Genomic DNA, 16,804 nt, shown 5'->3' on the forward strand with positions numbered 1-16,804 from the left:
CATTATTCATACAAAGTCTGGGAAGTCAGTCCTAGCTCCATGTCCCTAATTCTCCAGTATCTCCTTTCCATCGTCTCTTCTTTGTATTTCTAAAATCTTCTCTTCCTCCCACGGTGCTCTCTGTTTAGAACCTGCTCCTGTCACTTGGTCTTTTCTGTAGACTTTTCCTCCTACACATCCACGCTGAGCTACCATTCCCCTGCCCTCCCCCCACAGACTGCTTCTTTATTTAGCACAGATCTGATCCTTAGTTTGCTGGGAGAGCTGCTGCTGGAACCAGAGCACAGCCCCAAGTCCACTCCAGCAGGGGCCATGGGGTGAGTTCGTTGTTACTAGAGTAGAGCCCAGAATCATGACTCAGTCAAGGGTGAGGAACCAGGGCCTGTGATGGAGGCAGGACATAGAGATTTGCTCAAAGTCAAAAACAAATTGAACAGAGCAGGGAAGATCCACATGGAAGATGGCAGAGAGACTTGTGACCTGAACCAGCCAGTGTCCATGTCTGCTGTGATGTTCCTTTATACTCAACTTAAGGCCCTTGGCCTGGAACAGGGCAGAGTCTTGAAGAAAAGAATAAACCAGAGCAGACAAGTTGGTAGGAAGCTCTTCCCCACCTCCCTCTGCTGCCAGAATGTCTCCCGACTTACACACACCGCTACACTCTGGTTGTGTGTTGGTTCTCCTAAAGCACCACATCCTCCCAGCTTCCAGTGTGCAGTCTGCCCTCTGCCTCAGAGACCTTCCCCTCTATCACCTGGATGGTGAAAGTCTCATTTTCTGAGTTGACTCCAATGCATCTTCAAGACCCTCAATTCTTCCTTAGCATCTTATATACTCTTTGAAGGTAGCATTCACAGGACAACTATGTTCAAAGCAGCCAAAAGTTGGAAGGAACTAATCCTTACATTGAACTATCCAATGTTTAAAAGGAGGGAAATGCTGACCTATGGTTAAACCTTGACAGCATCTTGCTAAATGTCAGACACGAAAGGAACAAATACTGCTTTTGTGAGGTGGTGAAATTCTATGAATTTGACAAAGTGGTCAAATTCAGGAAGACAGGAAGTAGGATGGTGGTCTCCAGAGACTTGGGGAGTGGCAATAGGTAGTTGTTTGTTTAATGGTTATAGAATTCAGTTTTATGAGGGAAAAAAAAAAAAAATCTTGAGCTTGGTTGCACACCATGTGAATGTACTGAACATTAAACCATCCACTTAGAAATGGTTAAGTAGTTAAATTTTATGTTATGTGAACTTTATCAAAATTAAAATATAAGATAGCATCTGTGTCGTGCTTTGTAATTTGAGGTCTATATCTCACGGTACCTTGAGGCTTCTTAAAATCAAGGGGCATCTTATTTTCATCCTTGTTCCCTAGAAAGTGGCAGTCTGCAGGGCTTAGAGAGGGTGCTGAAGAACTGCTGTCTGCAAGGTTGAGTAACACACAGGTGTGAGCAGCCAGTAACCAGAACATACACACAAGACAACTGCATGAACAACTAAAAGAACTGCTCTTTAACTCTTCCCACCACAACCCCCTAGTGGACTATAGCTGTAATTTAATGAATGATATCCTTGTAACAAGAAAATACATATTCAACTTATTGCCAAAAGGATACCCAGGGAGCAGCTTCAGTTAGTTGCAGCACTAAAGGTGACTCATAATTATTTCCAGTTCCATCATAGTTCAGGAAGAAGCTGAGGACTGTTTTGTTGGGAAAACATTAACCACAGCTCTTGATACAATCCTGTCCCTGAGAGCACTGTAGGTGATGTTAGCTTACTCTCAGACAATGTGTCTGTCAGATTTCCTGTTGTAAATGTGATTCTGTTAACTTGCACTTGTCTTAATTTTCCTCAAAGCCATAAAATAGGAATTATTTCAGAAACTCTGCAGTACAACTTACAAACATAATAGATTCTATTCTTCCTTCTTAAAAACTGCAAATCATAGGACTGTTGAGATTCCAAAATATTTGAGGGCAAATTGAATTTGGAAGCTGAATTAATGACTGTGGTAGCTTGACTTTTGATCTCTGACTTGGTCTATCCCCCGTATCACAGATCAGTTCAGTCGCTCAGTTGTGTCCAACTCTTTGTGACCCCATGGACTGCAGCATCAGGCCTCCCTGTCCATTACCAACTCCTGGAGCTTGCTCAAACTCATATCCTTCAAGTTGCTGATGGCATCCAACCTTCTCATCCTCTGTCGTCCCCTTCTGCCTTAACAACATTAGCTTCATTTCTGTGTTTGGAGACAATACCCACGCAGCGTGTTCAGGAAGTGATTCTACTCCACCTATGAACATCCCAGGTTCCCTCTCCTGCTAACCTGTCCCACCCCATCACTCTGGGTCACCCCTTTGGTGCTGGGTTTGAAAGAGGCTGCTGTGAGGGATGTGGGAGTGAGCCTGCCCAGCCGAAATGGGGCTTTATTCTCTTTCCATTGTTTCCTCTGTTGTCCTGATTCCTGAAAGTTAGAATCAATAGGAGAATGTAGTAGGTACTACATAGAATTCAAATTCAGGGAAGAAATAGCAAGTAAAAATAAAGATCCCAGATGATGTAAATAGCACCTTAATCTTCCCAGTTAGATTCTGAACACTGGTTTCAATTTTCATTTAGATAGTTTTCATTTAGATGGTTTTGTGGTTGATTTAATGATTTTAGAGTTCTGGGACATTTTAAAGCATTTATCCAGCTCTCAGGATAGATTGGTTTTGGTTTGTTATATTTATATAAATATAAATAAGCTCAGAGCTCTTATTTCTATAATACACTTTAGAGATACTTACTAGACCTTGCTGTAATGTGCAAAAATATTCGTTTCCTACATTTTCTCCTTTTTTACATAGTGTCTCCTCAGCAACCCCTCTCCTCATTCCAGATTGTCCCACTTCCCTTACTGGCTTTCTAATTCCTTGTGATTCAGACTGTGGTGTCAGGGCCAGCAGCTCCTACATCTCCTGGAGCTTTCTAGAAATGCAGAGTCTCAGGCCCATCCAGACCTCTTTACTCATTTGAACAAGGCCTTCTGGTAAATTCCTTTCTCTCCCATAAGCATTTCTTATAAGTGATAACCTGTGATTTCTATTAAACATCCTTTGACAGGTTGAAATTGAGCTCAGGTCCCTGTTATGACTGAGCATTAGGCTCTAGAAAGTTCTGTGCCACTTCCCCTATAGATTTACTTACTTTCATATTCTTCAAATTGCACTTATGCTTTATAATTCAACTCTGTGTGATTCCACTGCATTTCTTTGCATCTTCTTGGTGGAGTCTCATCTTCATCACAGGCAGTTTTCATCCTGCTCCTACCTTCCCCACACCAGCCTCCTACAGGGACTGGAGGGATTTCCCATAGGCTTAGCCCTGCCTGGACCTGGAGTCAGAGACAGCCTCGTGCAGCAGTGTATGTGAGGTTCTTTCACCACCTGATGGGATAAAGAATGAGTCTCGCTCTCCAAGCAGGGCAGGAAGTCTGTTTGGTTTGTCTCCTGGGGAACCTGACCTCAGGTACTCTCTCTGCTCAGTGATGTCATCCCTCTTGTCTCACTCACCGTGTTATATGTACCCATGTCCACATCATGCTTCAACTCTCTGGCCACAGGATCTCCATGGTAGGCCCGTTCCTTTAACTGCAGCTACACCTCTCCCCACTTTCTCTGTTCTAGCTACACAGACACATGATAAGATACCAGACCGTCCAGGTTTAAGGAGTTAATCAGCAGAATGGAAAAGAGGCTGACAGATGTGGGTTTGAGTCTCATCCTATGACTTAATGGACTCTGAAATTTCAGGCAGACTAATTAAGCCTCAGTCTTCTTTTGGAAAAATGGAATTGATAGGACCTAACCCGTAGGCTTGTTGTACGACTTAAACAAGATAAGACATGTAAAGCACCCAGCACAGGGGTCAGAGTAGATGCTTGACCAATGATTGTTGTAGTTTTTATACTGTATAAAATTACTATAAACACTTATATGGTGGAAGTTGTTGTCTGTCCCATGAGAATGAGGTGTTGGCCATTTGAAGTTTTATTTATGGCTGCAGGATCCATCTGCCATGTTTCTTTTTGTCCAGCTTATCATATGTCTAAATAATATGGTGATAGATTTTCCATAAATTCTCTGGCCTGATTAAAAACCTCAGCTTTCTGCAGAAGCTTCTTTGTCTCAGGGCTCCACAGGGAATAAAAATAAGAAAAAGTCAAGTCCAGTACAGATCCTGCTGTCAACATATACAGGCCAGTTGAAGAAACAAGAAAATAGGTATATTAGTTTTATAAACTAGAAGGTGGTCAGAATTTTTATAGAAATTTAGGAAAAGATAATACAACATCTGTTAGTATTGGGATAAGCACATATAGGGTACAGGGAGAGCATTTCTGAAGAATTAGGCACATGAGACAGACTTAGTGATGTGTGGTCAGGGCTTCAGCAGGTGGAAATGCATGTGAAAGGCATTCTCGGAGGTGAGACCAACATGAGCAAAGGCACGATGCCCTGATCCAGTGAGTGAAGAACCAGGCACCTGCAGAGCATTCAGGGAAAAGAACTACCAGGTGTGTAGCATACATTTTCATATCCAACCCTCACAACTACCTAGTGACCCCAAGAAAGCTGACTCATGGACATGAAGGATGGAGAGGTCAGTGGGAACAGTTTTGTAGAAGAGATGTCCTGGGATGGAGTGACACAGAGACGACCTTTGGGGGTTTACTCTGAGAAGTGAGAGCACATGGTCCCAAGTGGGCATATGCAGGGGACAGGGAGTCAGGAGCTATTGTGTTTCCATTAAGATGTCCTGGGAAATAGACTCCACTTTTTGGTATCAAACTGATGTCAATTAAAACAAAGCTATAACACCCAGGCTTATGAATGTGCAGGGAAACAGGTGGAAGTTGAAAATGGTATCATTTTTCTGGAGGTTGGCAATACTTAACAGCTTTCTCTTAAAATGTACGTACCTTATTCTCAGCAATTACACATCTGAGAATTCATCTGAGGAAAGCATTAAGGTTATTTGCAAAGATTGAGCTTCAAGGATATTTGACACGGAGTTATTTATATTAGCAAACTATTGGAGATTGAATATCTACCAGTAGGAATTTGTTAAATAAATGATCACATATACTGTAATATTATATAGCCATTTAAAATAAATATTTTTATGAAATTCTAAATGAAGATACACTAAACAGTATGTTCATACTAATCATATTTTGTTTAAATATGTAAATTTGTATCTTTAAGAACACATAACACAAGTCTGGAAAATCAAAACATCAACATCTTAAGATTGGTTTTATAAGACTTCTAGCATATATCTAGTCTTTATTTACTTTGCAAATTCATTTGCACTGATTATGATTAAGAAAAGAGTTTGTTTTATTTTGTTTTTTTAAATGATAATGCAACCTGACACTCAGGTGGTGAATGTGGACCTTAAAATGAGGGACTGAGCCATGAAACATTGCAAGACTAGAGTTTTCAGGGCTTGGCAGCATGCTGGACTCAGGGAAAGCTGGAAGGAAGGTGGACAGTTCTGCCTATGAGCCTGGGAAAGAAGTAGAGTAGGGAAGTCAGAGGACATGGCTGTTTTATGTGGGGCATCAGATGTTGATCATGTTGAGTTTGATGTGTGAAGAGAGATTCAGGAGCAAGTGTCTAACAAGTTGGTGTGGTCATCACAGATGAACCCTGGCCTGGTTCCCTGCACATTCACAAACCTGGGATTTATAGCTTCATTTTATTGGACATCAGTTTAATTTCAAAAAGTGGTATCATTTTCCCATGACATCTTGCTGAAGGCATACAGCTCCTGACTTCCTGTCTTACACTTCCCACTCTGATCCAAGTGGTAGGAAAGATAGAAAGGAGCTGTTGCGCAGCAGCTAAAATAAGATTTTTTCCAAGTGTCTTTGGTATTAGGAATGTAAACTTACTGATACTGGTGACACTTTCCGTGTGGAATTGGTAAAACCCACTGGTGACCCAGATAAGACATACAGACTACATTAATAGTTTTAATGATTTAACTGTAGAAATAGTCAGAGGCAGGTGTATTTTTTTTCTTTGAATTGCCTTTTTAGGAGGGGATGTATGGCCACACAGCATGTGGGATCTTAGTTCCCTACCAGGGATTGGACCCATGTCCCCTGCAGTGGAAGCTCAGAATCTTAACCACTGGACTGCCTGTGAAGTCCCTTGTTTCTTATTATTCTCCTCACTGGAGTTTGGAGCTCACAGTCCCGTGGTCATGAGTGGCCCTCAATGCCCCTACATATCTCAGCCCATTTATCCAAAGTCTACAAATGTTCCCATTTGCACAGATGGATCAGTTTCAGTAGAGCTGATAACATGGGAACATACACACATTCTCATGGATACAGTTGTCACCTGTGTCTTAATGTGTGTTGATTTATGTGTAAGAACACCCAGAAAGACAGACACACATTTTTATTGTGCTTCACAGATAATGCTTCTTCTTCTTTTTTTTTTTTTAACAAAGTAAACATTTATGACAACTCAGTGTTGAACAAGTACATTGGTACCATCTTCCCTACAGTATTTGCTAACTTCATGTCTCTGTCACCTTTTGGTAATTCTCACAATATTTCAAGCCATTTTGTTATTATTATATTTGTTTTTCTGATCTGTGATCAGTGTTTTTTAATGTTACTACCCAATAAAGGCTTAGATGATGGTTAGCATTCTTTTAGCAATCAGTATTTGAAAATTAAGGTATGAATATTGTTTTTCTTACATAATACTGTTGTGCACTAAGTAAACTACAACATAGTATAAACATAACTTTTTACAAAATAATTTTATTTATTTATCTTTGGCTGGGCTGGGTCTTCGTTGCTGCTCTGGTGTTTTCTCTAGTTGCAATGAATGAGGGGTCACTAGTTGCAGTGAGCAGCTCTCTAGTTGCAGTGCCCAGGCTTCTCACTGCGGTGGCTTCTCTTGTTGTGGCTCCCGGGTCTAGGGCGTGTGGGCTTCAGTAGTTGTGGTGCACTGGCTTAGTTGCTCTGTAGCATGTGGGGTCTTCCCGGATTAGAGACTGAACCCATGTCTGCTGCATTGATAAGTATTAGTTGCTCAGTCGTGTCCAACTCCATTGTGATCTCATGGATTGTAGCCTGCCAGGCTCCTCTGTCCATGGAATTCTCCAGGCAAGAATACTGGAGTGGGTTGCTATTTCCTTTTCTGGGGGATCTTCCCAATTCAGGGATCAAACCTGAGTCAGCTGCATTGACAGGTGCGTTATTTACAACTGAGCCACCAGAAAAGCCCCAATCTTATCATTAGTGCACTGAATTTCTCTCTGCTTTGGTTTTAATGACCAGACTGACACTTGACATGTATCTTTCCAAGGTGCAATTGCAAGTATTAATTTGCTTATAAAATACCTTTTGAACTGCTCCAGTGAAAGGTCCCATAAAAGTAGCAAATGTTGTGTTGATGTTGACTTCATTAAGTGCATTTTGTCTACTATCCTCTGTCTTATAAGACACTGAGATCTGCATTTTATAATTTTAAGATATTTTCTTTCAAGATAGAATATAATTAAGATATTTAATATTAGGAAGTTTTTTAGTTTTTCTACCAAAGAATAATTCCTCTTAAATAATTAGGCCCTTGAAAAAGTGAATACTTTTTTATGTATAATACTTCTGAATTTACTTGTTGATATCTCCATACAATTAGTCACATAATTCTCCAGGTCAACTTACTTAGGCTGTAGGAATAAAGCTAATTTAAAGGCTGACTTCTTATGGACCACTTAGGAGATCACTGGCCTTTCACTGCCAGCAGATTGTCATTTTTAACTCTTCTTGGCACTAGGGGGCTCTCAACCAGGGGGCAGTTGTCAGTATCTGAAATTTTTGGTTGCCACAGTTTATTTATGGGGTGCTACTGGTATCTAGTGGGTCGAGTTCAAGGCTACTGCTAAACATCCTACAATACACAGGAAAAGCCCTCTTCCCCCAAGAATGAATTATCTGTCCCATAATGTCAACAGTGCCATGACTGAGAAAATTATAAACTAGTCTTTACATAGAACTTTTAAAATTCATCACCAATAACCAGCATTTCTGCCAGGTTTGTTGCATTTTGTTAATTCTTACTCTCTCCTGGATCTCTTTACAGCTTGGCATTGTAGGAAGAACAGGAGCTGGAAAAAGTTCCCTCATCACTGCCCTTTTTAGATTGTCAGAACCTGAAGGTGGTGTTTGGATTGATGGACACCGGACGACCTATATTAGACTTCATGATTTAAGGAAGAAAATGTCAGTTGCACCTCAGGTAATGCACTCACATGCTCTTTTCATAAGCCACTTAAGTTTACTTATTTTGTTATTTTTATATTCTTCAAATTAAACAAAAGGGTTAATCATTTTTACCCCTCAGTTCAGTTCAGTTCAGTTGCTCAGTTGTGTCCGACTCTGCGACCCCATGAATCGCAGCATGCCAGGCCCCCCTGTCCATCACCAACTCCCGGAGTTCACTCAAACTCATGTTCTTTGAGTCAGTGAAACCATCCAGCCATCTCATCCTCTGTCGTCCCCTTCTCCTCCTGCCCCCAAACCCTCCCAGCATCAGAGTCTTTTCCAATGAGTCAACTCTTCACATCAGGTGGCCAAAGTATTGGAGTTTCGGCTTTAGTATCAGTCCTTCCAGTGAACACCCAGGACTGATCTCCTTCAGAATGGGCTGGTTGGATCTCCTTGCAGTCCAAGGGACTCTCAAGAGCCTTCTCCAATACCACAGTTCAAAAGCATCAATTCTTCGGCACTCAGCCTTCTTCACAGTCCAACTCTCACATCCATACATGACCACTGAAAAAACCATAGCCTTAACTACACAGACCTTTGTTGGCAAAGTAATGTCTCTGCTTTTGAATATGCTATCTAGGTTGGTCATAACTTTCCTTCCAAGGAGTAGTGTCTTTTAATTTCATTCTCTGCAATCACCATCTGCAGTGATTTTGGAGCCCAGAAACATAAAGTCTGACACTGTTTCCACTGTTTCCCCATCTATTTGCCATGAAGTGATGGGACCGGATGCCATGATCTTAATTTTCTGAATGTTGAGCTTTAAGCTTTTTCACTCTCCTCTTTCACTTTCATCAAGAGGCTTTTTAGTTCCTCTTCACTTTCTGCCATAAGGGTGGTGTCATCTGCATATCTGAGGTTATTGATATTTCTCCCGGCAATCTTGATTCCAGCTTGTGCTTCTTCCAGCCCAGCCTTTCTCATGATGTACTCTGCATAGAAGTTAAATAAGCAGGGTGACAATATACAGCCTTGACGTACTCCTTTTCCTATTTGGAACCAGTCTGTTGTTCCATGTCCAATTCTAACTGTTGCTTCCTGACCTGCATATAGGTTTATCAAGAGGTAGGTCAGGTCGTCTGGTATTCCCATCTCTTTCAGACTTTTCCACAGTTTATTGTGATCCACACAGTCAAAGGCTTTGGCATAGTCAATAAAACAGAAATAGATGTTTTTTCTAGAACTCTCTTGCTTTTTCCATGATCCAGCGGATTTTGGCAATTTGATCTCTGGTTCCTCTTCCTTTTCTAAAACCAGCTTGAACAACTGGAAATTCACGGTTCACGTATTGCTGAAGCCTGGCTTGGAGAATTTTGAGCATTACTTTACTAGCATGTGAGATGAGTGCAATTGTGCAGTAGTTTGAGCATTCTTTGGCATTGCCTTTCTTTGGGATTGGAATTAAAACTGACTTTTTCTAGTTCTGTGGCCACTGATGAGTTTTCCAAATTTGCTGGCATATTGAGTGCAGCACTTTCACAGCATCATCTTTCAGGATTTGAAAGAGCTCAACTGGAATTCCATCACCTCCACTAGCTTCGTTCGTAGTGATGCTTCCTAAGGCCCACTTGACTTCACATTCCAGGATGTCTGGCTCTAGGTCAGTGATCACACCATCGTGATCATCTTGGTTGTGAAGATTTTTTTGTACAGTTCTTCTGTGTATTCTTTCCATCTCTTAATATCTTCCGCTTCTGTTATGTCCATACCAGTTCTGTCCTTTATCGAACCCATCTTTGCAGGAAATGTTCCTTTGGTATCTCTAATTTTATTGAAGAGATCTCTAGTCTTTCCCATTCTGTTGTTTTCCTCTATTTCTTTGCATTGATCATTGAGGAAGGCTTTCTTATCTCTCCTTGCTATTCTTTGGAACTCTGCATTCAAATGGGTATATCTTTCCTTTTCTCCTTTGCTTTTCACTTCTCTTCTTTTCACAGCTGTATGTAAGGCCTCCTCAGACAGCCATTTTGCTTTTTTGCATTTCTTTTCCATGGAGACAGTCTTGATCCCTGTCTCCTGTACAATGTCACGAACCTCCTTCCATAGTTCATCAGGCACTCCATACTTTAGTGAATATTTACTGAGCAATTACCATCCTCCAGGTATACTGTTGTTGTTCAGTTGCCCAGTCGTGTCTGACACTTCACGACGCCATGGACCTCACCATCTCCTAGAGTTTGCCCAAGTTCATGTCTGTTTCATATGGTGATGCCATCCAGCCATCTCACCCTCTGTTTCCCTCTTCTTCTTCTGCATTCAGTCCTCCCCAGCATCAGGGTCTTTTCCAATGAGTCAGTTGTCTTTTCCAGTGAGTCAGCTGTTTGCATCAGGTGACCAAAGTATTGGAGTTCAGCTTCAACATCAGTCCTTCCAGTGAGTATTCAGGGGTGATTTCCTCTAAGATTGACTGGTTTGAACTCCTTGCAGTCCAAAGGACTCTCAAGAGTCTTGTCCAACACCACAATTCAAAAGCATCAATTCTTTGGTGTTCTGCTTTCTTTATGGTACAGCTCTGACAACCATACATGACCACTGGAAAGACCATAACTTTGACTATACAGACCTTTGTCAGCAAAGTGATGTTTTTGCTTTTTAATACACTGTCAAGATTTGTCATAGCTTTCTTGTCAAGAAGCAATCATTTTCTAGTTTCCTGGCTGCAGTCACCATCCACAGTGACTTTAGAGCCTAAGAAGAGGAAATCTGTCACTGCTTCCACCTTTTCCCTTTCTATAGGCCATGAAAGTGATGGGGCTGGAAGTCGTGATCTTAGTTTTATTAATATTTAGTTTTAAGCTGGCCATTTCACTCTTCTCCTTCACCCTCATCAAGAGGTTCTTTAGTTCCTCTTCTCTTTCTGCCACTAGAGTGGTATCATCCACATATCTGAAGTTGTTGATGTTTCTCCTGCCAGTCTTGATTCCAGCTTGTAACTCATCCAGCCCAGCATTTCTCATGATGTTCTCAGCAAATAAGTTTAATAAAAAGTGTGACAATAAACAGCCTTTTTGTACTCCTTTTTTAATCCTGAACCAGTCAGTTGTTCCATGCAGTGTTCTAACTGTTGCTTCTCCCCCCACATACAGGTTTCTTAAGAGACAAGTAAGATGACCTGGTATTCCCATCTCTTTAAGAGTTTTCCACAATTTGTTATGATCTACACAGTCAAATTTTTTGTATAGTCAGTGAAACAGAGGTAGATGTTTTCTGGATTTCCTTTGCTTTCTCTAAGATGCAGCGAATATTGGCAATTTGATCTCTTGTTCTTTTGCCTTTTCTAAACGCAGCTTGGACATCTGGAAGTTCTTGGTTCATGTAGTGCTTCAGCCCAGCATGCAGAATTTTAAGCCTAACCTTATTAGCATGGAAGATGAGTGCAGTTGTCAGTAGTTTGAATATTCTTTAGTACTCCCCTTCTTGGGTATTGGGATGAGAATTGACTTTTTCCAGTCCTGTGGCCAGTGCTGAGTTTTCCAAATTTGCTCACATACTGAGTGCAGCACTTTGATAGCATGATCTTTTAGGATTTTAATAGCTGTACTGGAATTCCCTTGCCTCCACTAGCTTTGTGCATGCCAAGTTGCTTCAGTCATGGCTGACTCTCTGCAGATCCTATGGACCATAACCCTACAGGCTACGGTCCATGGGATTCTCCAGGCAAGAATTCTGGAGAGGGTTGCCATGCCCTCCTCCATAAGATCTTCCCAACCCAGGGATCAAACCCATGTCTCTTATGTCTCCTGCATTGGAAGGTGGATACTTTACCACTATCGCCACCTGGGAAGCCCAACTTTGTTGGTAGTGATGCCTTCTAAGGCCCACTTGACTTCACACTCCAGAATGTCTGGCTCTGGGAGGGTGACAACAGCATGGTGGTTATCTGTGTTATTAAGGTCCTTTCTGTACAGTTCTTCTGTGTATTCTTTTCATCTCTTCTTCATCTCTTCTGGTTCAGTTAGGCCTTTACCATTTCTGTCCTTGATTGTGTCCAGGTATATAGCCAAGGGCAGTGGAGGCCAGGTGTCCTGATCTTTCATCCTGCCCTCTGTTTTGATAGATTTGCTTTTTATTTTTTATTTTTTTGAGGTTTTATTTTTATACTCCATAATCATCTTCCTATCAAATAAAGCTCAGAAAAACACCGTCTTGAGATGGGAAACAGAGAAGAGATGAGACACAAAGAGCCAGGCAAATGTGCTTCCTGGAATGTGGGTGTAATATGCCCTGAAATGCCTGTTTATTAGCAAGCATTTCAGCATGGCACCCAAAGGGAAGGAGAACGTGGGCTTGGGCCTTATGACTGAGTACAGCTGTTGCTATCTACCGGTGGCCTCTAAAATACCTGGAATTACTCTAAGTACTCTGGTTTTTTCTAATTAATTTATTTTTAATTGAAGGATAATTGCTTTATAATATCGTTTTGGCTTCTGCCATGTATCAACATGGATCAGCCATAAGTATATATATATATGTCCCTTCCCTCTTGAACCTCCTTCCTACCTCATCCCACCCCTCTAGGTTATCACAGAGCACCAAATTTGAGTTCTCTGTATCATACAGCAAATTTCCACTGGCTATCTAATTTTCCATATGGTAATGCATATGTCTAAGTACTTTTGAAACCAAGATACAGCTTTTCAGACTACAGTGAAATGCTGCCTCATATCCCTTAAGACATCTACTGTCAAAAAAGAAAAATGAAAGAAGGAAAGAAAGAAAATGGGTTGGCAGTATTGGCAAGGATGTAGAGAAATTAGAATCCTTGTTCATTGCTGGTAGAAATGTAAGATAGTGAAGCCACTGTGGAAAACAAGTTGGTCAATTCTCAAAAAAGTTAAAGATAGAAATATTATATGATCTAGCAATTCTACTTTAGAGTATAGACCCAAAAGAATTGAAAGAAAGATCTTGAAGTGATACCTGTACTTGCATGTTCATCACAGCATTATTCTCAGTAGCAAAAAGGTGGAGGCACCCAAAGGTACATTGACAGATGGATCAATAAACAAAATGTGGTACATATATGTAAACAGTGGAGTATTATTCAGCTTTAGAAAGGGAGGAAATTCTGACTTGTGCTACAACACAGATGAACCTTGAGGTGACAGTGAAATAAGCCAGTCACAGAGGACAAATACTGTATGATTCTACTAATATGAGGTACCTAGAGTACTAAATTCATGGGGACAAGAATTAGAATGGTGGGTTCCATGAGCTGCTGGGAGTGGGGAGTTGTTGTTTAATGTCTACAGAGTTTCAGTTTTGAAAGACGAAAGGAGTTCTGTGGCTGGATGGTGGTGATCGCTGTGCAACATTGTAAATGTACGTAATACCTCTGAATTGTGCGCTTACAGCTGGTCAAGCTAGTAAATTTCATATGTATTTTACCACAATTAAAAAAAAAAATTAAAGGTATCCCTTTCAGGAAAAATGGGAAGAACTTTTTAGCACATTCAGTCTCCATATTTAAAGATTTTCTCTGGCTATTTAATTCATGACTTGTGGTTACAGTAGAAAATAAAGGAGTTTAGATTTCCAAGTTTTACGTTTTGATGGTACTCATCTCTGAAATGTCCAAGTGAGATTAGTTAGTAGAAATAAAGGGCCTGTCTGTAGAGTCCTTTCATTTCCTTTGATGCAAAGCTTTCGAAAAACATACCCTGCCTTATTTTTAAAGCTTCTTAATTAGAATTGTATGCTGGTGTACATAAAATAAGTCTATAGATAAAGAAGTAATGTTAGAAGATCCTTGGCTCTGCCAATAATGTTTGGAAGCATATCTGAGCAAAGACTAAACATACCTTTAGTCTTTCATACCATCATATGTAAAATGGTAGTCTTACATACCATCAACATAGTTCTGTTCTGTTCTGTTGATTTCCACCCTTCCTTAGAGCATGTTCAACATACACACTCCAGAGAGCATCCTTACAAAATAGTGCCAAACATTGTATACATGTAGATTCCTCTCTATATGCTTTTGTGTCTAAGGTACAATATTGGTTGATAAAAGAGGGAATATCTGTAGAGAACTAGCAATGTGCAAAGTTCCCAGGAAATCATTCCAGAGGCATCCAGGGATAGAATGTTTGTGTAGACCAAGTGTCAGTGTGACCCACAGTTTTATTCCTGCTCTGCCTCAAAGGACTGTGGGGCCTTGATGACATTACTCAGCTTCAAGACTTCAGTGTCCTCATCTTTAAACCAGGCCTGGGACTCACTGCCACACAGATTTGTTGTGAAGATGTATCTGGGCTTCCCAAGTGGTGCTAGTGGTACAGGACCTGCTGCCAATGCAGGAGACTTAAGAGATGCAGATTCAATCCCTGGGTCAGGAAGATCTGTTGGAGGAGGGCACAGCAACTTGCTCCAGTATTCTTGACTGGAAAATCCCTTGGACAGAGGAGCCTGGTGGGCTATGAATCCATGGGGTCCCAAAGAGTCTGACATGACTGAAGCGACTTAGCACACATAACTGGGTGAGATAAGGTTTGTGCCCATGTCTGGTTCTTGGGAATGCTCAATCACCAGGATCTGTTATTATTCTTAATAATTGGGTTACTGGCCTTTGGATATTATTTTTGCCTGAGTAAAAAGAGTAATACTTTCCGGAATGACTTTACTCTTTAATTTCTCTTATGTGTTCATGGTGCTTGGTGATTTTCTTTATATTTATTGTTTACAATAAAACTAAATTGTTCATATGAATATAAATAGTAGAGCAAAGAAACAAAAATTAAAAAAAAAAAACACAATAGAAATTTGTGGGAAGGCTAACAGAGAAATGTATCTAATGTTTCCACCAAAAGCAAAAAGAGAGAATAACACTTTCTTGTACTTTGATTTCATTTTCCCCTCCCAGCAACTTCTTTCCTGACCACCATCTTGTACACATTGTTACTTAACAGTCCTCCACCAAGACCTCAGGCCTTTTTTCTCAGCCCTCCCACACTCTTGGCTATTTTCTTCCTCTCCTTGAGGATCTCCTTGAGGATACAGAAATGTAGCTCTCATTTCTGCTCCTCTGTGCTTATTACAGTCCCTGACAAGTACTGATAAGAATTCCTAACATTTGTGGAATCATTAACATGTTTTAACCCCTTATCCTACCACTTCCTGCTTAGTTCTCACAATTCTGTAGTTATCCTTACCTAACAGATTTAAAAACTGAGGCCCTAGGGGCTTGTCCCACTTATCAAGAAAGGGGCAGAGCCAGGAGTCAGATTTTGTGTGTGTCTAATTATTTTTTTCACAGTGTTTCAATTGTATAGCAAAATAGTAAGGTGAATTTCTTAAGCATAGATTTTTAACTTATCCTTCTCTACTCTCCTCTTTGGTAAACATTAATTTGTTTTCTATGTTTGTGAATCTGTTTCTGTGTTGTAAATAAGTTCATTTCTATTAATTTTTAAGATTCCACATATAAGTGATCTCATATGATATTTGTCTTTCTCTGCTGACTTATTTCACTTAGTCTCATAATCTCTAGGTTCATCTATGTTGCTGCAAATGGCATTATTTCATTCTTTATATGGCTGAATAATATTCCTGTGTGTGTGTGTGTGTGTGTATACATCATATCTTTATCCATTCATCTGTCCATGGACATACCTTGGCTATTGTAAATAGAAAAGTTGTGAAAACTGGGGTGCATGTATCTTTTTGAACTAGAGTTTTTATGTTTTCCAGATATTTGCTGAGGAGGGAAATTGCTGGATCACCCAGTAACTCTTTTTCAATTCTTTAAGGAACCTCCATATTGTTTTCCATAACAGCTGTACCAACTTACATTCCCACCAACAGTGTGGGAGGGTCCCCCTTCCTCCACACCCTCTCCAGCATTTATTATTTGTGGATGTTAAATGATGGTCATTCTAACCAGTGTGAGGTGTGATACTTCATTGTAGTTTTGCTCTACATTTCTCTAATAATTAGTGACTATAAAGAAAACTCAGCACAGAAGAATTGATGCTTTTGAATTGTGATGTTCAAGAATACTCTTAAGAGTCCCTTGGACTGCAAGGAGATCAAACCAGTCAATCCTAAAGGAAATCAGTCCTGAATATTCATTGGAAGGACTGATGCTGAAGCTGAAATTCCAATATTTTGGCCTCCTGATGCAAAGAACTGACTTCTTAGAAAAGACCCTGATGTTAGGAAAAATTGAAGGCGGGAGGAGAAGGAGACGTCAGAGGATGAGATGGTTGGATGGCATCACCAACTCAATGAACATGAGTTTGAGCAAGCTCTGGGAGTTGGTGATGGATAAGGAAGCCTGGCATGCTGCAGTTCATGGGGTCGCAAAGAGTTGGACATGACTGAGTGACTGAACTGAATAATTAGTGATGCTGAGTATCTTTTCATGGGTCTGTTGACCATCTGTATGTCTTTGGAGAAATGTCTATTTAAGTCTTCTTTGCATTTTTTGATTAGGTTGTTTGTTTCTTTGATATTGAGCTGT

The 16,804-nt window shown here is 40.5% G+C and overlaps 1 protein-coding gene across 2 annotated transcripts in view; it reads left to right on the forward strand.

Annotated features, from left to right (window-relative positions):
• The window catches only part of LOC107131247 (ATP-binding cassette sub-family C member 4), a 152,923-nt gene that overhangs the window by 122,802 nt on the left and 13,317 nt on the right, over positions 1 to 16,804 (forward strand). For both annotated transcript variants that reach the window (XM_024989162.2, XM_059884478.1), the window contains one exon: positions 8,159 to 8,314. In XM_024989162.2, the coding sequence (XP_024844930.1) occupies positions 8,159 to 8,314 (156 nt within the window). The remainder of the gene's footprint in view (positions 1 to 8,158; positions 8,315 to 16,804) is intronic.

The sequence above is a fragment of the Bos taurus genome, unplaced genomic scaffold (genome assembly GCF_002263795.3).
Source record: "Bos taurus isolate L1 Dominette 01449 registration number 42190680 breed Hereford unplaced genomic scaffold, ARS-UCD2.0 Leftover_ScbfJmS_264, whole genome shotgun sequence".
Lineage (NCBI taxonomy): Eukaryota > Metazoa > Chordata > Mammalia > Artiodactyla > Bovidae > Bos > Bos taurus.